At 40.8% G+C, this 24,979-nt stretch overlaps 2 protein-coding genes across 2 annotated transcripts; one reads left to right on the forward strand and one right to left on the reverse strand.

Annotated features, from left to right (window-relative positions):
• Positions 1-874: 874 nt before the first annotated feature.
• On the forward strand, positions 875-2,248 carry HRG_09670 (uncharacterized protein; the record flags this gene model as incomplete). The annotated part of the gene is made up of 1 exon (XM_044868141.1): positions 875-2,248. The coding sequence occupies one exon, from the start codon at positions 875-877 to the stop codon at positions 2,246-2,248; it is 1,374 nt and encodes a 457-aa protein (XP_044716722.1).
• Positions 2,249-3,955: 1,707 nt separating this feature from the next.
• On the reverse strand, positions 3,956-4,524 carry HRG_09671 (chromo (CHRromatin organization MOdifier) domain-containing protein; the record flags this gene model as incomplete). The annotated part of the gene is made up of 2 exons (XM_044868142.1): positions 3,956-4,300; positions 4,450-4,524. The coding sequence occupies 2 exons, from the start codon at positions 4,522-4,524 to the stop codon at positions 3,956-3,958; spliced, it is 420 nt and encodes a 139-aa protein (XP_044716723.1).
• Between the last annotated feature and the right edge of the window lie 20,455 nt (positions 4,525-24,979).

Here is a 24,979-nt window from a genome sequence, read left to right on the forward strand (position 1 = left end):
GAGGCCTCCAAGGAGGCCTCGTCCCTAAGGGGGAAATTGGCTGCCGGATTTGCCCGGTGTCTGCACGTGATGATGCACGTGATCCGACATGTGTTTCTACCCGTCAGTTCCGACAAGTAGCCGCACCTACTTATGCAGTATCGGCGCTGCGCCTTGACCACCCACACTTCTCCATTTTAAAGTTAAAATAGTTAGTCAGAGCTGTCGCACAGCGCGGCCTTAATGCATAGGGTCTCAAAAGTGGATTAAAAATTGCTCTGCCCCCCCTGTGAAGGAAGAGGCTAGCCCGGACCTTATGTACCGGCTGCGACGAAAGCTTCTATCTAACATACAAATCCGGTGGGCGCCTGTTGCCCGCTTCCGTAATGAGACTTCCTCGGCGTCTTACCCCTTTCAGCGACCGTTCCCAGCGTCTGTGGCCGCACTCCTTGGTGCGTGGCCCCTTTTCTGCTTCTCACACCGCTGCCCTCGTCAGCGCACCCCTTTTTGTGCCTTGGCGCGTGACAAGAACGGTTTGCTGACTAGATAGTGTCAAAATCTGGCTGCAGAGCTAAATTAGAAGGACCCGCAGTAGGGGCCTGTGCAGAGAGCTAAACTGGAAGGGCCCGCTGCAGCGGCCTGTGCAGAGTCAAATTGCATGTTAACCTTATTGATAAATCACGTATTTCTAAGCAGTAGGCGCACTTATAATAGGTAGTAAGAAACGTCCTTTTTCAGCAGCTAGACTAAAACACACGTCTACGAGTACTAATAGTTGTCGTCTAACAGTATATTTTACAAGAAGTTTTTAAACATCTAAACCTGTTTTACCTCAATTTTGCTTTCACTTAACGTTCTACTTTGCCCATTATCTTCTTAACAAACATTCTATAGGATGTCGAATGTTCCCATCAATATCGAGGCTCTGCACGAGATTACCATCGGGCGAACCCAGGATCCGAAAGATAGGTCCAAAATTGATACTCTTGAGAAGCTAGTTGGTGGTTTGTCGTCTAAGGAGTTGCGTCAGGTTCGCACGGCCTACGTAAATCGCTACTACGTTGACCCGGAACACCACCTCCGTAACTTTGATGTATACCAAGAGTTTGCCCCCCTTCGAATCGATCCTGCTATTCTCAGCGAGTTGCTGGGCATTTTAAACAAATCTGAAATCCAAAACGAGGTCGCTTATATCGGACAACTTCTTAAAAAAGCGAAGAACAGGTCTTTGACTCTACATGATCGGATAGAGTATTATAGCTGTCTTCCACGCATTGGCTTGTGGGACTCGCCCGCCCGCAAATATCCTGGCAACAAGAACGTCGATTCCTATGAGCGACGCCTCCGTGTTAAGGCTTGGTCGAAGGCCTCTGACGTGGACTTCGATGAGGCTCTAAGGGAGATAGAGCGCTGTCTACCTAAGGTGACGGTCGAACTCGAAACACCAAGGCAAAAAAATATTGCGGTTATTGCAAGCTCGCACGGCGCACAGTGGCAGGAGCTTGTCGACTGGGCGCTCGGAGTTCTCGACAAAGGTTACACGGTGCGCGTCTTTACCCCTTTTGGACGGCCGGTCGCAATTCAGCGTGATAGCATGCTAGTCCGTGAGCCACCGACAGAGGCTGTTGCGGTTGCCTTAGGTCTTCCAGGCGTTGGTCTTGGAGCCCCCCTTCGCTTGGATCCTCTCCGCTTGCCCAAAGACCGCCTTGACAATTTGCTTGGGAACGCAGTCGGGGCCGATCAATTTGATGCGAGCAAATTTGGAGCCGTTTACCTAGCAGGCGGACTTGGTTTCAATGAGGATGTGGCAGTCACCTCCCCGAAGAGTGTCACCGATTCTGCGCACGCTAATATTCAAGCGTCACCCAACATCGCCCAAATGATGCGTCGCGCAGTTGAACATCGGCTCCCCATTATAGCACTTTGCCACGGTCCCACGCTCTTGGCATGTTTAGACATTGATATTGATGGGAAGCGCGAGAAGTTGGTCAAAGGCGTGGAAGTAGCTGCACTCCCGGCGCTAGAGCCCATGGTGCATGCGCAGGGGAAGTTGGAACCGCAGTTCAGCTTTTACACATGGAAGACACACGAGGTGCTCGCCGAAGCCGGAGCTGTGGTTGACGAAGAGGCGGACTTGAAGGACATGACAAGAGTTAAAACTGGCGTTCGCGACGGCTTGCATCTCGCTACAGGCCCTGGACCCCAGACTGCATGGAACTTGGTCGACGCAACCACATCAGTCATTAAGAAACGCTGGGCAGCGATTTAATCAACGACGCTGACAGATGGATTTGGTGACTTTTCATCAAATGCCGCTTCACACATTGCTTACGGTAGTGAACTACCCATCCTTACCCCCCCTTTTGCTCCGCCAAATGAGACAAACCTCACCAAAAATACGATTTTTGAACTGCTTATATTTCAGCAAACTATAGAGATAAAAATATAAAAGCTACATCATTTAAAAGAGAATTGAACGCGCTAATTGGTTCGTGGTCTTTTTATGACGCGACCCAGTCGCGTGGTGCGCTGGGGAGGCCCAGATACCTTGACCTCAATCCCCGGAGCTGTCTCCGTCTCCGACTCCACCTCCTCCGAGATCCACCACAACGGCTTTCTTTGGACTCCCAATTTCGGGGACAATCTCACCGGCCGCCAAAGCTTCGGCGAGACACATAAAGCGTCTATTTGGGTTAGGGATGGCCCTCCTCTTTCTTCCTCTCTTTAGCCTATCTACTTCCTCCTCTAGCCTAGCAATTTTACTACCATGTTCTGCTAGTGTCTGTTCTTGAGTTTCCTAGCCTTTCGCTATCTTGGCATATCGCCTCCGAGTCGTAGGTGTTCTGTTCTTGCCAAGATCACGAATATAGCGGCTAGATTTCGGGGTGTCGTTAGAGTCTAAAAACGGCCTATATTCCGGGGATTCCGTAACTTTATCTTCTTAGATCTCAGGATGCCCCAACGCCTTAGAACGCGAGATTGGCCAATTTCTAGTAGTTCTCTAACCGGATAAGATGTTTCTTGTTGTTATTCCCGTTTAACGTGCTATGGCATACGCACGTATAAAAGTTAACCTTATTAATAGGCGTAGAATCCGTCTAAGAAGCCAGTCTAATAAGCTCCTTTCGGTAGGCTGTCTTTATAGCATTGAAAACACCGTTGTCTAATAGCTAGAGGCCATAAGAATAGTGAGATGGGAGATAACAATAGTAGACATTGTTCAGAAAGCACGCAGCCATCTACTCATTCTATCGTCAAATTAGCAGGGCGTTATTGCCATAAAAACAAAGGACGAACCGTTGCATAACTCCTATGTCTATCTAGAATAATAAGCCTGGCCTTAGAGTCGTCGTCAGGTCGCGTCTAAGGCAAATAGACTTCCTTAAGCCATTCAACGGCAATATGATTGTCCGTCTATCTATTTAGTAAAGTTATATAGTGCTAGTCCGTAAATCTTCGAAACTCCTCTTTAAACCACTATACCTAAAGGTCTTTACCCTTAAATATGATGCCTAGAGTTAAGGCGCGCCCGTCGGCGGTGATAGCCTCTATAAAAGTAGTCTAACTTCGGGACTGGGGTCCCTTGAGAAGAGTCTTCCGTTTGGGGTCCGAACTGCCAACCACCAGACTATCTAGACCTAGCAAAGAGACCGAATTAGCTTATATCGCCTATAGAGAGTCAATTGCATACCAAAGCCCGATATAATCCCCCCTTCATTAACATTCACCGTGTTCTCTGGCTTGATCCACCTGTTAGGCGCACACACAACTAAACAGAGAGTGAAGAACGGGGGGTCAATCATTCAATTCATTGATCTCTGAAGATCCCATAAAATCCCGAGAATAGGCACCCTTCTTATATTATAGCATCCTCCGTTTCCTAACGGCCTACTCCGAGATATCTCGGAGGTATTCCTTTTCTAAGCGCGTGACAGGTTGCCCTCCCTTCCGAGGAGTTCGTCCCGAACTCCTAAGCTCACTTGCCGACAGATCGATCGTAGTCTACCAGGAACTCCTTGTCGACGAAGCCACTTCGGGACACCCAGGAGTTCTCTTCGTCTTCGTGGCCTTTCCACTTCACTAGATATCTTCGGCGACTTCTCGGTCCGCAATGATCGAGGATTTGTTCCACGTCGTACGTAGATTCTATCATGAACGGGTGATCCTCAGGCTCAACTAGCTGCTGACCCCGGCCGCGGTATGGTTCCAAACTGCTGATAGGCAGGACATTATGGATCTTAACGGTCGATGGTAGGCGAAGACGATAGGCTAGCCTGTGCCCTCCGACGATTTGCTCAATCTGGTAGGGCCCGACATATTTCTCTATTAACTTCTTAGTCGGACGCCGCAGCGGAAGGGTTTTTATGGAGATTAGAACCCAATCGCCCTCTTAGAAGGACATTGGTTCCCGTCCCTTATTGTAGTATCGCGCCTGGCGCTCTTGGGCCCTCGTGATAAGGAGCGCCGTACGCTTATGAAGTTCTCCGAGGCCTCGGACTCGGTCTCTCGCGCGAGTGCTAAAGGTTTCGAGTTGTCCCTTGACATGTCCCTTAGACCGCGGCTGATAGCCCATCAAAACCTCGGCTGGAGCTCCTTTCACCGTGTCATGGCATGTGAATCGGGAGAGAATCTCATCTTCGACGTGGACAGGCTCTGGTCCGTCGACCCCCCGTGCATCAAGGCAGGAAACCCTTTTATGCTTATTATCTATTTCCTTCACCGTAGTCCACTATACTAGGTATAGCCCGCGACACAGACACACATCGACACACTTTATAATACACTTACATTATAACCCCTACACTATGCATTTTTCGTATCGGTCTCTCCGATAGTTACTAGTACTTCTTCTATCGAATTTAAGCTAGCTCTCTAGACCGTTTAAGTATCTTAGCGACTTTCTTATGCCCTTTCCGTCTTACTATAGTAACTGCTATATCTCTATTCTTATCTACGAGGTGCGGATCCGCACTAGCGTCTATTAGGATAGTTATAATTCGTTCTATACTATACTAAGATAGCTAGAATAGAGGTAATCTCCTAGTAATTAACCTTAAGTTAACGTCTATATCTATCCTTTATACTAGAATATTAACGACCGTATTATGTCTATTCCTTGCCGTAATCTATAAAGGGGTTTATGCCCTAATATTTCTTATATCTAGCATAGTTCCTATATAGAGGAGCTGCTTAATACGGGAAATATTACCTACTATTACGGCGTTATAAAAGTTTATAATATAACGCTATTCCTCTTAAATAGAGACGAGACTATTCTAAGATAAAAGGTTAAGAACTCCGTGCTAACTATATATTACCGCGGCCTCCGCTACCTCGTCTATAATAGTAATCTAGTCTCCTCGCTAGTCTAGAATAAGCGCTATTACTTCCTTGCCTTTATCTTTATTTCCTACTATAGCCTTAACTACCTCGTCTATAATAGTAATCTAGTCTCCCCGCTAGTTAAGAAGGAGCGCTATTACTTCCTTACTATTCCTAGAATTTCCCGCTATAGCCTTAACTACCTTATCTATAATAGTAATTTAGTCTCCTTACCGGTTAAAAAGTAGCGCTATTACTTTCCTACTATTTTAATTTCCTACTATAGCCTTAACTACCTTATTTATAATAGTAATTTAGTCTCCTCGCCGGTTAAGAAGCAGCGCTATTACTTCCCTACTATTTTAATTTCCTACTATTCTCGCGAGGAGAGATACGAGAAGTGCATATAAAATGCACGAAGGTGAAATTAGAAGTAAGGGGTCAGACAGGCAGGGCAGAGGGATTTGATTCTTATAGGAGCAGCAATAAAGGCAGGGGAGTAATCGTTATATTGCCTTGATCCTCCTTCTTTCCTCTATCCAACGCCCCTCTTTATACCCGTCTAGCATCTCAATTAACAAAGAAGATCCTGCTTAAAGAAGCTACTAATGTCCCTTTAACTACCGAGCTTTTTGCCGGTTTTTCCCCTCCTTTCTAGCCGTTGCCGGCACATCCGTCTTATCTCTCGCCACCTCTATAGGAAGCCATCGCCACTTATGCCCCTACCCTCCTTTCTGCACCTCTTTTTAGCTCCTTCTTCCTTTTTCCACACCGGGTGTTTTTCAGTTTCCTTGGTCCCTCTTACTAAGGGATATCTCCGAGAACTGCGAAATCAAGCCACGCTTCGCGACATACCCCCTTAGCTATAGCCTGCCCTTATAGTAAGGGCATAGCTAATACGGCTTCGGGCTAGTGAGCGTATAGAGGAGGTTCTTAGCTCTGCACTTCTCCCTTTACTCGAGGAATATAGGGGCCCTTTCGGGTCCCTAGGCTCTTTTAGACCTACTTAAGGAAAAGGGGCCTAAAGAGGGGAAAGTCCTATAAGAAAGGGGGCCTTCTTTAAAGGGAAAAACCCAATTAAAATAGGGGGCCCTCTAAAGGGAAAAACCTCTTCCTTCTTCTTCGGCTATAGACGTTACCTTCTCGTACGGGCTATTAGCTCCTCTCGTAGACTCTTAAGGCGGGCTTCTAAGGACAGCTTTTCTCGAACGTCTTCTAGCCTAATTTACTATAAAAAGACAGCTAGCTTCTGCTTTAGTAGGGGCTTCGTAAGACCGTCGGCTTTTATCGATGCTATTAGAACCTAACGGACGGAAATAAGTCCCCTTTAGACCTCTTAGCGTAACTAATGCTAGTAGATATTAATATACCGTAGCTAGGTCGATAACTTACTATTTTCTATAAGAATTCGTATAGTCTATATATTATCGTATTCTATAGCTAACGGGGTCGGGATTTATAGTTATAGAGATATTAGTAGCCGGCTAAGGAAAATCGCTTCTTTTATCGCTTCTAAAAGAGCTAGTAGCTCTACCTTAGTACTAGAAGTTATAATAGTAGCCTACTTCGAAGCTTTCTAAGCAATAGTTCCTCTAAAAAGGGATATAATATACCCCTATAAGCTCTTTCTATCTAAGGAATTATCCGTAAAGGACGAATCGCTCGAATAAAGGAAGATTTCGGTAGCTTATTTCCTTCCCTGCCCTCCTAGGCGCAGACTATATAATCTCGTTAAATAAAGATAAAGGATAGCTTTGTCTGCTACTTCTTAAAGCCTAGGGCTAGGATTCTAGTTATGCCTAGCTAGCTAGGAGACCGTAAAAGAGATATCCGGTCTAGTAGAAATAGCTAAAAAAAGCAGGGAGCCTACCTTCTATTAATATTAGTGTTTCTCTTACTCCCTAGCTTAAAAGGACGGATTAAGTAAAAGCTCTTTATCTATTATAGGCATAGAGGGAAGCTTCTTATCGAGGGATTTAGGGAGGAATTTATAAGCGACCTTATCGATATAGGCGTCCTAGGTAAGCTAGATAGTCCGTTAGGACCTATTCCGAAGGATTCGTATCCCTAGGAACTACTTTAGCTCCCCTAGCCTAGTTATCTTATACCTTTATTATAGGCCTCGTATAGCCTCCCTTATAGTAGCTTCTTCCTCTTTCGGGTACGCCTAGATAATATCGTCGACGTAGAAGAAGACCGTGATTTTACCCTTCTATATTATATACGGTTCCTAAGGGACTTTCGTAAAGCCTAGGGCTTCGAGGGAACCTATTAAATACTATTGCTAAAGAAGGGGTAATCTTCGTAGTCCGTATAGAGCTTTCCTAAGCTATAGAACCTTTCCTAGCTATTAGAAGCCTAGTAGAAGGCGTATATAGATAACTTCTTCTTCTTCCTCGAGTAGATAGTTAATAAAGGCGTTAACTATATCTATCTAATTAAGTTCGAGGTCGAATTCTACTACTATAGCTATAAGGGTCCGAAAAGACATCCCTACTAGGGTGGTTGCCTTAGTAGGTAGATCCCCTTTTTCCTATTAATTCCTATAGATAACTAGCCGGGCTTTGTACTTTTAAAGGAAGCCGTATTTATTAGTCTTATAGATAAAGACCTACTTATAGCTAAGGACCTATTTTCCTCTTGCCTTTTCCTTAAGGACCTCTTTAAAAGACCCTATTTCTTTATATAAGGCTAGGTGGTCTTTCTAGGCCTAGAAAAACTAGTCTTTAAAGGGGTGTTTTTCTAGCTGCTTCTAGTTTACTAGTAGGTCCGGGAGGTCTCTTTTATATACCTTCCTTGCTAATATTAGCTTAAATAGCTAGCCTGCTATAAACGCTCTATAGGAACCGTCTTCTATTAGCGTTAGATAGAAGTCGGAAAAACGATCGAAATAAAGGAGAAACTAGTCTTCTTTTATATCGGGCCCTATACCTTCCTTTGCTTCTCGAAGCAGGGATAAAAAGGCAGCCGGGTAATCTTTTAAGAGAGGTGCCTTTTCCTTCGAGAGAGGTGCCTTTCCTACCCCCTTAGGGGTCGAGACGGGAAGACTAACTAAAAAAGCTGCTTCTAGATCTTCTTCTTACGTAGGAGGAGGCGTAGGTAGGTAGGCGTATTCTAGCTCTACCGCTTTCCTATAGTCTCCTTCTTCGTCTAGATTATCTAATCTAGCAGCTTCCTCTTCTTCTTCTTTAAAGTCGGCGTTATCCTCGACTACTTTAATATCGGTTTCTTCTTCTATTTCCTTGTCTAGGACCTCTTCTTAAGACTATTAGGAAGGGGGGATTTAAATCTTCTAAATTAGCTAACGTTAAGAGAGTAAGAGGGGCTATTAATCCCTCTTTCCGTTAAAGAAGCTAGATTCGTCGAAAATTATATCCCTAGTCGAAATAACCTTTTATAGAAGAGGAATCTAGATCTAGAAGATATTCGTAGAATTATAATTAACGAGGTACCTAATAAAGGCTCTTAGATTAAGCTTTCTTTTCTTCTTCCTTTTTAGCTATATATCTATAGTTATTGCGTATGCCTTATAGCCGTAGGTATAAAGGTAGGCTAGCGAGGCCCTTTTCTTTATAAAGAGCTCGAGGGGGGATTTCTAGTCTATTCCTTAGTTTAGTCCCCTAGGGTCCTTAGGGTCCCTTAGGGTCCGGTTCCGAAGGTAATAAGCGGTCTTAACGACTTCCCTCTAAAGGTCGTATAGAAGCCTTATAGTAAGTCTTATCGTACGGGCCCTTTCTATTATAGCACCCCTTAATCTTTCTGCCCCTCTATTCTAGGCCTAGGTATTCGGTGCTAATAGGAGGGGTAAAATGCCCCTTTTTCGAAGCTAATTTAAGATATCCTTTATAAATAACTCTCCGTTAGACCGTATCTTCTTTACCTCGTAGCTAAAGTAGGATTTTATCTAATTAACGAAGTCCCGGAGGGCAAACTAGTTATACTTACTTAGGTAGGTCCGTAAGAAATAGGGGAAAACCATCCCTAAAAAAGCGTCTATAAAGAATATTACCTTAACGAAGCTTTCCTAATCCCTAGAGACGTCGGTCTAATCGACCTAAATTTCCTTATATAGCTAGTCCGGCCGTATTAGGGTCCGTCTAGAAATTCGTCTCCTAGTCTTCCCTTAGCCGTAGTATTTATATTCGACGGTCTTTAGGCCCTTTATTCGTACGCCTTATTATTAACCTAGCTTATATAAAGCTAGGGGGCCTAGGTAACTAAGTTATACGTGCTAAAGAAGACCGTCTCCTTAGGCTGCTAGAAGAGGGTCCTTAGATCCTACCCTCTTAGCAGGGAAAGCTAACTTCTCGAGTAGTTCCTTCCTAAGGATAGGTCGGAATTCGAGAACAAATTAACCGAATTTTTCCTCGATAAGCCCGATAGTCTAATTCTTCTAGACTAGCCTCGTAGGCTTAGACGTCGTATCCTAAAAGATTCCTTCCTCTCGAAGAAGGCGGAAGGAAATTAGGCTCGTTAAAAATCGAGGGTAAAAAGCTACCCTTTTTCTTTAAAGAATTCGTATAGATCCGTTAGGTAATTTTATCGTAAAATTCACCCTTCTATATCCCTTTATCTATATAGTTAATTCCCTAGTAATAAGATATTCCCCTTATACCTTCTTAAAGGACCGGAATTATAAGAGTATATTATAGATATTAAGGGAAGTACTAGAGTTAAGGATAGCTAATTATTATAGGGGATAATTAGAGGGCTCTAATAGTTAGTTCTAGCCTTATTAATCTATAGGGAAGATAAAGGCCGGATTAGCTATACTAACGATTTTTCCTTAAATTTACGGCTCGAATAAAGGCAGCGGCGTTAGTTGCTATTTCTTAGTAACCCGAATCTCGTCTATTTTCTTCTATAACGAGGGGTCCTCCTTAAGAGACTATTATACTATTTCTTATAGCCTCTTTAAAGGGTTAACTCCTTTTAGTCGGTTTTCCTTAAAGACCTACTAGCAGTCTTCTAGCCGATAGGGCTTTTTATATACTTAGTAGGTAGGTCGATTCCTCCTCGTACGTTGTTTCTTCGAGGAATCCTCGTCCTAGTCTAGAAGGTCTGCTTAAAAACCCCCCCTTTTTACCCTTTATTGCTGATTTTAATAAAGAAGTTCGATTTCGACTAGTTCCCTGATTTTTCGACTAACGGACTAAAAGGTCTATTAGGGGACTAGTCGGGCCGGTCTAACTAACGGGACCGGGGCCGGGCCCGGAGCAAGATACGGAGCCGGGAACGGGCCTAGGGCCGTAGCTATAGTTAACGACGGCGTTAAGGCTCTCGAGGGAGGAGGAGCCGAAGGAGCAACAGCCGTAGCAGCAGTAGCGGGGGCCGTAGTAATAGGGGCTGCAGCAGCTATAGGTCGAGCCGTCTAGGTCGAGTGCTAGCTACGAAGGAATAAGACTACTTACTATTATACTCTAGTAGCTTCTTTGTCTAGTTCCCGGCTAGCTTCTTAAAAGATAGTCGAGTAACCGTTACTAATAGGCTTTATTAGCAGAGATATATCCTATAGCTACTAGCTAGAAAGAGCTTCTATAAGGAAGTATTAGTTAGCTTCCTTAAGGATTTCTTCCTACTTAGCTAGCTTTAAAGAAGCTAGTAGGTTCTTAGTAGAAAAGGCTCCTAGGTATACCGTATAGGTCTTCCTAATATAGTTAGTTATATAGCCCCTCGAGGGAGCTATTAAGGTCTCGAGCTTTAAAAGCTACTACCTAGGAGTCTCTTCCTCTTAAAGAGAGATTAGCTTTATAGTACTAACGGATTCTATTATCGCCGTATAAGTAGCCGTTAGTAGCTTTATTTTATAGAGGTATTCCTTTCGGTGACTCTCGTAGTCGCCTAAGGTAGTAGAAAAAGCTCTCTATTATATAGAGGTTAGTTCGGAGAAGAGGGAAGCTCCCTCTATAAAGTCCGTTGCCCTAAGATAAAGAGGGGGCTCGAGAGGGTCCTACTTATTAGAAAAGACTAAATTATAAATAGTCCTATCTATACGAGCCCGTAGCTCCTTTACCTACTTATCCTAATCTTAGGGCTCTATAAGAATCGTCCTATAGACCGTAGGGACGGTAGAGGAGTCGTTTTTCGATATTATTATAAGGGAAGGGTAGAAAAGTCGGTTAAAAATCGGTTTTTCTAGTAAGAGGGGTAAAAGGGAGCTACGAGGGATATAAGAAGGGTGCCTTTTATAGTAGCTAGAAGGTATAGGAATACTATTCCTCCTAGGCTTATAACTCTCGCGAGGAGAGATACGAGAAGTGTATATAAAATGCACGAAGGTAAAATTAGAAGTAAGGGGTTAGATAGGCAGGGCAGAGGGATTTAATTCTTATAGGAGCAGCAATAAAGGCAAGGGAGTAATCGTTATATCACCTTAATCCTCCCTCTTTCCTCTATCTAACGCCCCTCTTTATACCCGTCTAGCATCTTAATTAATAAAGAAGATCCTACTTAAAGAAGCTACTAATATCCCTTTAACTACCGAGCTTTTTACTAGGTTTTCCCCTCCTTTCTAGCCGTTGCCGGCATATCCGTCTTATCTCTCGCTACCTCTATAGGAAGCTATCGCTACTTATGCCCCTACCCTCCTTTCTATACCTCTTTTTAGCTCCTTCTTCCTTTTTCTATACTAGGTGTTTTTTAGCTTCCTTAGTCCCTCTTACTAAGGGATATCTCTAAGAACTACGAAATTAAGCTACGCTTCGCGATAACTATAGCCTTAACTACCTCGTCTATAATAGTAATCTAGTCTCCTTACTAGTTAAGAAGGAGCGCTATTACTTCCTTACTATTCCTAGAATTTCCCGCTATAGCCTTAACTACCTTATCTATAATAGTAATCTAGTCTCCTTATTAGTTTAGAATAAGCGCTATTACTTCCTTACTTTTATATTTATTTCCTACTATAGCCTTAACTACCTTATCTATAATAGTAATTTAGTCTCTTCGCCGGTTAAGAAGTAGCGCTATTACTTCCTTATATTTCCGATTTCCTATTATAGCCTTAACTACCTCGTCTATAATAGTAATCTAATCTCCTCGCTAGTTAAGAAGTAGCGCTATTACTTCCTTACTATTCTAAGAATTTCCTATTATAGCCTTAACTACCTCGTTTATAATAGTAATCTAATCTCCTTATTAGTTAAGAAGGAGCGCTATTACTTCCTTACTATTCCTAAAATTTCCTACTATAGCCTTAACTACTTTATCTATAATAGTAATTTAGTCTCCTTATTAATTAAGAAGGAGCGCTATTACTTCCTTATTATTCTTAAAATTTCCTACTATAGCCTTTACTACCTCGCCTATAATAGTAATCTAGTCTCCCTAATAGTTAAGAAGGAGTATTATTACTTCCTTACTATTCCTAAGATTTCCTACTATAGTCTATATTATATACGCGGTTACTATCCCTCCTAGATCTAGTAGGATAGAAATAGCACTTAGATATTCCGATATAGTAGCGTACTTAAGTAGTATTACGCTAGAGGTATTAACGTAGTTAATAGGATAGACTATCTCCCTTACCCTATTATATTAATTATCTAAGCGAGAGGCATAGTTTGCTAGAGCGGGAACCCCTTACTTTATAGCTATATAAAAAATAGAGAATTACGGTAAAATCGGTTCTATCTACTTAGGAAGGCTACGATAATATAAACTTAGCTAGTACTCCTAAAATAGAGAATTAGTTTTAAAGAAGTCCGCTTATAAAGACTTAACCTTAAATCTTAACTATGCCTTACGCGTATAATTAGCCTATTCCTTAGTTATATACTCTAAGAAGTAGGTAGGTAATTACTTCTTATTACGGAATTCCTTAATTAAAAGATTAATATAGCGATAGGCAAGGCGAGTATATACCTTAAGCTCGTTAATAAAATAATCGGCCCTAGCCTTAGCTAAAAAGTCCTTTACTAACTAATATAATAAGAGTACTTTTTTATCTTAGATAATAACTATTAAGCGATAAGACTTAATATACTCTTACGTAAACTAAGCTTAGGTCTTTATATTATCTTCGTTTATATATAGTTAGTAAGCTTTAAAGAGTTCTAAGACGCTTAATAGCTATAGATATATAGCAACGAAGCTTAGGATTAGTTAGATATTATTAGCTTTAGCCGTATCCCGTTTAAGGGCTATATAAAGAAGCCTCTTATAAAGCGAATAAAGCCCTTTAGGCATCCCCTCTAAGACTAAGATAGCGTCCTTCGAAGGGATATCCTTAAGCTTATTATAGGCTAAGCTAACCTAGAGAAAAGTTCTATTAGCCTTATCTCTAAGGATATCGCTAACTCGTCCTTTAACCTTATCTATATAGCGTTTCCTCTTAGCTAAATTTACTTACCTTTCCTTAATATATCGATTAATATCTTACTTTACCTTAGGGAAGGAAGCTAAGTCCTTATTAGTAAATATTTCTAAGTATTCGCGGATCTCGGGATATAGCTAACTAGTAATTAATATCTAGAGGTTTAACGGGGCATGCTAGCTTTAAAAGGTTTCTTATAACTATCGTAATAGGATCTTTTACGATTCTTAATTATATTTATCTAAGGCGTTAATAATATAGTATTTTTAACTAGTATACTAGTCCGCCGCCGCGGCTATAAATATTATCTAGAGAGCGTTAAACGATTTAAATAGCTTCGCCCTATACTTATTATACTTTAGTAAGATATAGTCGAGAAGCTATAGGTATTACTAAATGAGTTAGAGGAGAAGCCCTCTAACGACTAATATAGCCGTCTTTTATATCCTAAAGCTAGAGTTATAGAAAAAGTAAGCTAAGGTTTTCCTATATATAGTAGAGAAAGCCGCTAATAGCGCCTTAGTAAGGAATATAGCTATAGTAGATTTTCCTATCCCTAGGTACTTATAGAGCTATAGAATATTAGTTGCCTAGCTCTCTATAAGCTCTATTTAACTAGGGCTAAGCTAAGTAGTAAGAGCTTCTATACTAAGTATCTACTTATAAGTACCGCGAGCGCGGTCTCCTTTCTTACGCTTTAAGTTTATTTTATCCTTAAGCAGGTTAGTTATAAAGAGGTTAACGAGATAGGTTTCGGCCTTAAGCTTATACTTTAATACGCCTTAAAGGTCTATTAGAAAGGATAAGTAAATATAGCTAATAACGGGACTTACTTTTATTATTAGTAACGATTTCCCTTACTATTAATAAGGTTAGCGAGGAGTATAAGTTAAAAGAACGAGAATATATACGATTATACTAACGTTAAACGATATCCTTCGTACTATAGTATATTTCGGAGATTATAGCTAAGACCCTCTTAAATAAGCGGTCGGTTAGGCCTTAATATTTATTTATCTTTAAGTAATCCGTCTAAAGGGTATATCTATTAAGGCTTAGAATATAAGCGGACGCCTCTTCTACGATCTAAGGATATAAGTATAGGCGCTAGCGTAGACGGCTCCTACGTACTATTCCCTTTACTACTCCGCTAACCCTAAGCTATCGCCCGTAGTCTATTTTATAGAGTTCGCTAAAATAGGAGACGGGTATAGATAGACTATTACGTAGCTAGTAAAAGCGATATAACCTATTTAATAGCTTAGGCCTATCGAAACCGAGCTCCTTAATAATACCGCGGTGCGAGCCTACTAATCCTATAAGCTACGCGAGGGAATCGATAAAGGGTTACTACTTTATACCTTAAAAAGAAGTGCCTAGAAAGACTAGACCGATAGTCGCTATCGGTAAGTACTTATAATTATCCTTATCGCGGGCGTATAGGAGGGCCTACGACGTTAAGATTAGCTAAGAGTATAGTAAGAGTAAGTATAGTAGCTTATATATACGATAATATTTCTACCTAGGCTATAGCTAACGAATATAATCGGCCGGTTAAGGGCGCTATCGCGAAATAAGTATAGGCTATATACGAGCTCCTCTCTATAGAGCTAGAGGCGCGTCTTTAGCGCGTCTATATACTATCTCGACTTATAGTTATATATAATAATCCTTAATTTAGGCACCTTCGTAGGCAGTATACTAAGGTCTTAAAGCTAGTTAATATACTTTTCGTCGTCCTTTTATATCTAGGACTAGTTAACGTTTAACCTAAGGCTATATACGGCAACGATACTATACTAGTTAGATCGATATTCCCTTAAAATAATTCGAGGACCTACTTAATTTTAGTATCGTCGTTACTAAAGTCGGTTAGCCTAGGATATAATATCTTAAGAGGCGGTTAAGGACGATCTTATATAAGATAAATATACCGCTATATTAAGCGTCGAGTCTATAAACCTTTTTCCTTTCTAGCGACGACTCGCTAATAGAATACCCTTACCCGACTATAGGCTATAGTCGCGTATTTTCCTTATTTTTCGCTAACTAAAGATATATAGTACTAGCGACGCTAGCTAGAAGGACTAGTTTAGATCGCACCTAATCTATCTATACTACTAAGAGGTCTATAGGATTTACGTAGATACGTAGGGCTATCGCTACTATTACGTTAAGCGGTAGTAGGGGATAGGAACGCTAGGATATAAATAATAGACACGTAACTTAAGTCGAAAGACCGCTATTTAAGTAAGATCTTCGCTTAGATAGAATATAAGGGGGCAGCTCGGCTCGGTTAAATTATAGGGATAGACTAGCTTAAAGCGGTAAGGTTTCTTTTTCGAGCGAGATATAGTATTAAGCTAAAAAGCCGCTACTACTTTTCTTCTATAGTAATACGCTATAGTACTTTAATATAGGCTCCCGTAACTAATTATCCTTCCTATATATTTATACGATATAAGAGTACGTATACCGCTTATAATCCTACTAAAAGCGAGCGGCGGCGCTATAATATATCTTTTAAATATATCGTATCTAATCTACTATAAATAGTATTTATTTTTAATATTAGGTTATTAAAGCTTTCGCGATAGCTAACGACTTATAGTAGAGACGGAATAAGAAGGTAGTAGATTTAAGTAATGCCCTTATAGTATCCGTCTTACTAAGGTTATATTTAAGCTAACGGCTCTTTTAATAGATACCCCTATTTTCTTTCCGTCTTCTAGAGTATAGGGATAAGGATCGCGCCGATACGTCTTAATATAAAAACGACTAGCTACTATCGCTCTTACCCGCGTTATACCGTATAGAGTCTAACGATCTAGCCGCCCCTACTCGCTATATTACGACCTATATCGAGAAGGAGCTTAACTTACGCCGGCTAACTAGTATTTATAGGTAGCTATAGCTCGCCGGCCGGCCTATGCCGCCGCGTCCGCTATACTACTAGTTGCTAGTCGGCCGAGAAGTTATTATTATAAAGTAGATAGATATATATCTCGTCTAAACGACGAGCTAGATATTCTTTAAACCTATCCCGCGGTTCTTTCTCGAGCCGCGCTTCTAGTATAAGTGCCTCTCCTATAGATAAGAGTATAACTACTTAGATAAGGACGTCGATTTCTATAGTACTACTAACGTATACGAGCGGAGTAGACTTAGGTAGCGTGCGCTTAGCTTCCTCTTCTCCTACGCCGCACTAATTTCTTATAAGAGCGACTTCCTAATTATAAAGGAGAAGTATCTACTTCTAATAGAAGTTCTATAGCCTAGCTAGAGGACGTTTATCCCGGAGCTATATATAGAGTATATTTACCTAAATATCGACGCGCGGTTCTACTACGGCGAGCTTCGCTAAGTCGGTTAAATAAGATATATAGTCTCTAGCGAACTCTACGTTATAGCTATACGCCTCGCTAGGATTAGTACGGCGTCTTCTTTTAGGATAATTTTGCTTAGTTAGCTAGGACGACGGTCTATCGCTATTATCCTAACCGCTATATAGGTCGGGCTTATAACTAAGTCCTTTACTAGAAACGATACTTTCTAGTCTATATCTTATAGGTTTACTATCTTCTTTATTTTAGTACCCCTTATTACCGCCGTGTAACGACCGGTGTTATTCCTAAGGGATAAACCTATCGAGGGGTTTATGTTGGCAGATACAACAGGGCGTAGTCTGAGCAATGATATGTGTGTCACGTTGGTGATAAGTCGGAGGTCGTAGACCGTAGACTATAACCAGGTGATCAGAATTAGAGATAAATCGTAATAAAGATCTATGTTAAAAGCTAGAGAGCTATCTATCTAAAGAAGTAAAAGTAGGTGGCTATATATATACCCGTAGAGACTGTCCTTAGATCATGGGCCTAGCTATAATCCCTAACGTTAGATCGTATAGAGCGCAGTGATCTCGTTAATCCTAGATTACTTAGATCTCTGCGATCCCCTCGATCCTATATCTATTAGATGGTCGTGCCGACTATTTATCCGTTAAACCGTGTCACGTGCTTGACGACGGTCGACCGTTAGCGGCCTAGTGGCCGTGGTCGTAACACGATGTCTCCCCTCCTTTTAGTCTTGTCCGCAAGACCTACTGCAGCTGCCTTAGCCGCCGTGTATAAATATACCCTTGTCGCGTCGTGCGTAAGTGTGTCGTTCCTTGTCTCTTTATCCTTTCGGGATGTGCTGCTAATAGTATGTCTAGTCGTGTACTAAAAAATCGTTCCCGAAAAGCCTCTAAGCGCGCTGCTCTTGCCGAACACATCGACTTAAGTAGAGATCCTGCCGATATGCCGTGCACTCGATGCTTTAAGGCGAAGAAGACGAATTATCGGACAGCCGAAAATTCTTCGCGCTGCAATAATTGTATTGCTAGTGGTCGTCCCTATTGTGATGGTGTTTTGGTGGCCTCTTCTTATAGGTGTCTTCTAATTCTTTCTGCGCGTGGTGGCTAACGTATTTCTTTTAGTGACTAAATTATTAGCGGAGCAGCGTAGGCTGCATTCCGAAGAGGAGGAAGCTGGGGAAGCCTTGTTAGAGCTTTAGGCATAGCTTGCGAATCTTTAGTCGCAAATGTCTATCGCCGTTAATCGTTTAGCTCGTATCCGGAAGATTCGGAATCGTGCGAAGGAAAAGAGTTCCGAGTTATTTCGTCGTAGTATCTAAGAAGTAGATGCCGGGGATGGCGTTTTGCCTGCGCTCGATGCGCATAAGCATTAGGTGGCAAATAACTTGCAATCGTTAGGCGTTCCTAACAAGGCGAATTGGTCCTTGTTCGGTGTTAGTGAGGAGTTTGCGGATCTTAGTCCTTTGATCCCCCTTAAACCTTCTAGTGAAATTGTCGAAGCAGAGAGCCGCAGTAGGTTAAGTGCTTAAGTGGTTCCTAGGTATTTTCCTCTAGTCCGTATCCCTTCTACTTAATAAGGTATTCTTATTGCTAACCTTGTTTTCTTATGTCTAGTATTTGTTCTGCTTTATATTCTTAATCGTCGTCGACTTCGATTTTTTCCTATAGTTTAGCGTTTCGTAGCGCTAGTTCTAATAATAAGATATAAAATATCGGGTATATCCGCATTATTGTTAGTAGCGAAAGTTCGTAGTTAACTTTTAAAATGGTTTTCTTAACCTTAAACGGTCTAAGTTTCTTGAAATCTAATTTATTGCTTGGTCGTTTTATTTTAATGTTTCGTCGTACGAGGTAGACTATATCTCCCTCTCGAAAGATTAGTCCCTATAATCTTTTCCGATTATAGTAAGTGGACATTCGTTCTCTAACGAATTAAAGTTCTTATTGCATTTCTTTATGCAATTTTCGTAGCTAATCTGCTTATAGTATCGCTCGTTCCGCTTATGGTCCTTATCGAGTGACCTTGAATGCTTCTAGGTTATATCCGTAATTGGCGTATGCTGGTAAGAGCTTAGTTGTTTCCGTGACTAAGCTGTTATAAGCTAGTTGCGCTATTAGTAGCTATTTAACCTAATCGTTTTGTTCGTAGCTAATATAGCATCGTAAATATTATTTAAGCGTTTAGTTAAGTCGTTCTATTTGTCTATCTATTTATAGGTAATAAGCTATGCTAAGCTTATGTTTCGTCCCTAATTATGCTATAAGAGCTTGCCAAAACTTGGCTATAAATGTGCTTCCTCTATTAGAGACAATCTCGTTCGGTAGTCCGTGATTGCTAACAATTGTTCGTAGGAACATATATACTAGCTCTTCCGCATTGCTTGCTTCTTTATACGGTAAAAAGTACCCGTACTTCGTTAGTCTATCGGTAATAACGAATATACTGTCGTACTTAACGTTAGTTATAGGTTCTTTTAATAGTAGTAGCTTTATAATATAGTCGAAAGCTATCGAATCCTATGGTTTTTCTAGTACTAGTAGCGGTTGCAATTCTCCGTATAGTTTATATCGTTTAGCTTTGCTTCGTGCGCAAAGTTCGCATTCTTTAATAACTTATCGTACTGCTTCCTTAAGCTATAGGAAGTTATATTATCGTTTGATCCGTTCTATTATTCTTCGGATTCCTTGGTGTCTATATGTTGGATATTCGTGTATGTCTTATATAACTTTATCTCGTAATTCTAGTAATATCTAGATTTTGTTTTTGTATATTGGAACTTCTAAATATTCTATATCGCATCCGTTTAGTGCTTCGTGTTCTTTTGTCTATTTTAGGATCTTCTAGTATATCGAGTTGTCGGGTTATACTTTAAATATTGTGTTTAGCTGTCGTTGCTAGTAGTTCCCGTTTTCGTTGATTTCTAGGAGCTGTCCTTTCGCTGTAGGTGCCCCTATGTCGTAGTTACTTCGTCGACTAAGGGCATTAGCTCGACCGTTTTCTATTCCTTTTCTATAGATTATTTCGTAGTCGAATTCTAATAAGTATTCGGCCTATCGGATCTATCGTCCGTTTAACTATTGCGTCGTTGCAAAATATAAGATATTCTTGTGGTCTATATAGACCTTAACTTTATATTTACTTCCGAGAAGGTAGTGTCGAAATTCCTTAAAAGCTTAAATGATTACGAGGAATTCTTTGTCGTAGATAGGGTAATTAAGTTCTGCGCTATATAGCTTCTTCGAATAGAATGCAATCGGTCGTAGTCTTCCTTTATCGTCTTTTTATCCGATTTATGCTCCTAGAGCAAAGTCTAATATATCGGTTTCGAGTTCGATTTATCGTTCTAGATCGAAGGTAGTTAAGACTAGTTCTTGCGTAATCGTAGTCTTAATGCATTCGAAAGCTTCGTTGGCTTTATCGTCCTATATAAATTCTTTTTCCTTCTTCGTTAAGTCGTATAGTAGTGCTATAATCTTTCCGAAATCTTTAATAAATCGTCGGTAGTAATTTATAAATCCTAGGAAACTTTATACGTCCTTAACGTTCTTTAGCGTTGGCTATTCTTTAACTAAGTTGATCTTATCTTATTATATCCGTATCTCTCCTAGTAAGATCGTATGTCCGAGGAAGTCTACTTCCTATATATAGAACTTGCTTTTCTCTAGTTTAACTAGTAACTTCGCATTCTAAAGTGCGCGGAGTACCTTATAGACGTGTTCCTTGTGTTCTTCTAGGGTGTCCGAGAAGATTAGGATATTATCTAGATATACTACTACAAAGATATCTAAGTGTTCGCGTAGGATATTGTTGATTATCCGTTAGAAGGTAGCTGGTGTATTTATAAGTCTAAATAGTATTACTAGATATTCGAATAGTCCGAATTTCGTTCTAAAGGCTATTATCTATTCGCGTCCCTTTTTTATACGTATTAAGTTATAGGCGCCTTTAAGGTCGAGGGCTATAAACTATTTTTTGCTGTGCAGTCGATCTCGTAGTTCCGATATAAGCGGTAATAGTATTCGGTCCTTTATTATAATATCGTTTAGGCGTCTATAGTCGATAACTAGTCGTAGCTTACCGTTTTTCTTTAGAATAAATATAACTAGATAGCCTGCTTCGGATATTGATGTTCGTATATATCCTTTTCGTAGATTCTCGTCGAGGTAGTCGCGTAGCGTTTATAGTTGCTTTTCGTTTAGGTTATAGATTTTATAGAACGTCGGCGTTGTTCTATCCTTAAGATAAATTTCGTGGTCCTATTAGCTATGTTCGGGTAACCTTATCTCGAGTTCTTCCTTAAAGAGTTTGTCGTATTTCCGGTATTCCTAGGGGATGTTCTTTATTCTGTCTTATAGGCTTTGTTCTTTCTTTTAAGAGCTAGTTTCTCTTAACTCGAGCTCTTTATTAATTTATTTAAGGTCTTTCCTTAGAGTAGCAATAACTCTTCGGATCTTTATGTTATATCCTTTGTTCTATTTATATCGGATGCTAGGTTATATAGCCGTGTTGGTTAGTACGTGGGTCTTATTAGTCGATTTTGTTATATCCGCCGGTTCGGTTGCTGTTTTCGTTTATATCGCTAAAGCCCGTAATGATTTGCTTAAACGGTTATCCCTTTTGTCCTATTTAGTGGCTAAATCATCGCAAAATTTTGCTTTCTCCTAAATCTGCTGGTCCTAGAAACTTACGTCTTCGTTCTAACGTAGCTAGCCAGTTTTCTAGTTAATTAGTAGGTTGCTCTCCTATAGCTATAGAAGCCCTAATATAAGGTCGTGTTCTCTAATATCTATAATATCGAAGTTGACTTATTCGTCGTGGCCCTAGATATTAATATCGAGGTAATTAATCTCTATATTAATAATTCCGTTGTTATAGTTAAAGGCCTCTCCTTTGATATTCGTAAGTTTATATAGATCCTTCTTATATCTCTATATAAGTCGGTAACGATTAACGACTCTAGGTGAAACGTAATTGCCTATCGCGCCGTAGTCTAAAAGTATGCGTGCGTGATATCCCGCGATATAGATATCTAATACCATTTGGTCGCCATAGCTTGCCGTTGCTATACATAGGGTCCTTAGATCTTATCGTGTCGTGCTAGTCTATAGCCCTTTTATAGATAGCGTACCTCGTTTTTTGCCTAGTCCTTATTCGTTTTATTTAGGTATTCTTCTTCGATTTATTGTTAATATCGTTTCTTTACGTTTTTATCGCGTAGTGTCGTGTCGGAGCTTAAGAGACTGATTTCTTATAGCTAATCGAAGATTTCTTATTTCTCGACGCTATATCGTTTGCATTATACTACTTCGTAGTTAATTGCGTACTATGCTTCGTAATTCTATTCGTTTTCGTACTAAAGGTCGAGTTTTTGTTCTACGTCTTTCTGTTTTTTGCGTAGTATTTCCGTGTTAATTTTTCCTTGGTCGAATACGGCTTATAGCCTTCGTACGTGTTGCTAATAATCTTTTAGTGCACCGTTGTGTCGTTTATGCTATGCTCGTGCTTTTTCGTGTTTATAAACTCTATAGTTTAGGTGTGCGTATTCGTTATAATCTTCTTTATCGTATTTAATTCGTTGCGTAAGTCTTTAAAAGATTGATAGTTCGGATATCTTAGAGCGAGTAGCGTTATGCTATTCTTCTATTTTAGCGTGTTTATGGATTTCGCATGTCTCCGAAAGATATCTCGTTAATAAACCGTAATCATCGCGGCATTTAAGTGGCGTGCCGTAATCGGGTTCCAATAATATAACTTAGTCGTTCGGGTAGCGTTAATCGATTTTCTAGTAGTCTAGTTCTATGCTTAAGTAGGGTTTCGAAAGTACTTATCCCTCGAACCTAACCGGGAAGGCGTCGTATCGTGCCTTTATCTAGAAGTGTGTCATGCAATCTAGGTAGACGTATAATATCCATGAAATATGCTTATGGTGCTTATAAGTAAGTAGTGTTTATGGATCGTCTCTAAATTCTCCTCGTGGTTGCTATTCTCGTTATAGAGCTATAAAGGTGTCGACTGCGGCGATAGCTATAGCGTAGTCTCCTCTACGTGGTGCCGGTTAATATCGAATTAATGTAGCTTATTAGTTTTCCGTGAGAATTTAAGGTGTTTATTAGGTTCTAATTTTAAGCATTTCTTTGAATTCTTCGAAGTATAGAGCGTGTTCTCTAATCGTGGCATTTTCCCTTAGTAGCGAGGGTGGTGGTACGAGTTCGTTCTCGTCTTCCGTTTCTCCGGGTATTTCTTATTCTTTAGAGCTTATATCGTCGACACTTCGTTGTTCCTCCTCGGGTTATTGTCCGAGTTTCGTGAGTATAAGGGCTGCGTCCGTGTCTTCTTTGTTATGTTGTTTATAGACTACCCGTCGTTGTTGTCGATTTTTGTTTCGCATATCTTCCTAGAATCGTTTGCCGTTCTTCCTAATCTAGTCTTAGGAGACTCCTTTAGGATAGGGGTATTCCGGTTCTGCGAATTTAACTTATCTCTATATTTTAGGATCCCTTCGTTGCATTATTGCAAGGGTCTTCTTTAGTGGCTTTAGGAACTATCCGGTACCGTTTTTATCGCTTAAGTATACCGTGCATTCGTCGTCGTAGTATGTAGTCTAACTAAGGAGTTTATGCTTTAGTTCCTATCTGTTAGTAGCGTTTAGGTGTTTCTTACCTTCTAGGGCTGGTGCCTAGTGGGTTTTCTTCTCCTTGCGGGGTTGTCTGCATTCTTTAGAGTAATGTCTAAGTTTCCCGCAGTTAAAACACTTTCCTTTGCTTTTTTGTGTTGCATCTAGGTCTATCCTGCCTAGGTTAGTTATATGGGCGTAGGCAATAGGAGTTTCGCGCTTCTTTTTATAGTTAGCGCGTCGGTTAAAGTTGTTCCTATAGGAAGGGTTCTAGTTTCCTCTTCCTTATTTCTTTTCTTAGCGTCGCGCATACTATCTATCGTCGATTCGTACTGCTATAGCAATATAGTCCGAGAGGTTATTAGGTCGATTTTCCTTATAAAGTTCGTCCTTAACTTCTTCTTTAAGCCCGTCGTAGAATCGTAATATAAGAGGTTCGTCGTCCCAATTAAGCTTTAAGGTGACTTAACGGAACTTCGCAGCATAATCCGATGCTAAGATCCTTTGTCGGAGTTCTCGAAGTTTCTATTCGGCTTCTCGTTCCTCGTCGGTTATTCCGAATACCTTCGTAATAGCTTCTTCGAATCCTTAGAAACTAGTAAAGACTTCGTCTATCTCGTTGTCTCGTCGCGCTGGTTGGTTGTCGAGAAAGTCCCTTATAATAGGTCTAAACTAAGCGAGTGCCGTTCTAGATAAACAATTTCCTACGTAGAGTACCTTTTCGACTAGGTCCGAGAGTTTAGTAGGATAAAACCGGTGGTAGGCCTTAAGTTAGGTGAGAAAGTCTCGAAGCGTGCCGTGAGTACCGTCGAATGGTCCTGGCTGTTTTAGTTTAACTGCTTCTCCGAGGTCCCTAACTTATCCGTTGCCTCCTCCGTTCCTAAGTAACTATACCTTATATCGAAGGGCGATAATTTCGCGCATTATGTCCTAAGGCGATATGGTGGCTCTAGAGTTGGTTGATCTAGTTTGCTATGCAGGCATATTGACAGTTGCGATATTACTTAGAGTAACGCGGTATTGTACTAAATAAGAGCTTTTAACGTATAACGACCGGTGTTATTCCTAAGGGATAAACCTATCGAGGGGTTTATATTGGCAGATATAATAGGGCGTGGTCTAAGCAATAATATATATATTACGTTAGTAATAAGTCGGAGGTCGTAGACCGTAGACTATAACCAGGTAATTAGAATTAGAGATAAATCGTAATAAAGATCTATGTTAAAAGCTAGAGAGCTATCTATCTAAAGAAGTGAAAGTGGGTGGCTATATATATACCCGTAGAGACTGTCCTTGGATCATGGGCCTGGCCATGATCCCTAACGTTGGATCGTATAGAGCGCAGTGATCTCGTTGATCCTAGATCACTTAGATCTCTGCGATCCCCTCGAT

Source organism: Hirsutella rhossiliensis (assembly GCF_020360975.1).
Source record: "Hirsutella rhossiliensis strain HR02 chromosome Unknown scaffold00013, whole genome shotgun sequence".
In the NCBI taxonomy this organism is placed as follows: Eukaryota; Fungi; Ascomycota; class Sordariomycetes; order Hypocreales; family Ophiocordycipitaceae; genus Hirsutella; species Hirsutella rhossiliensis.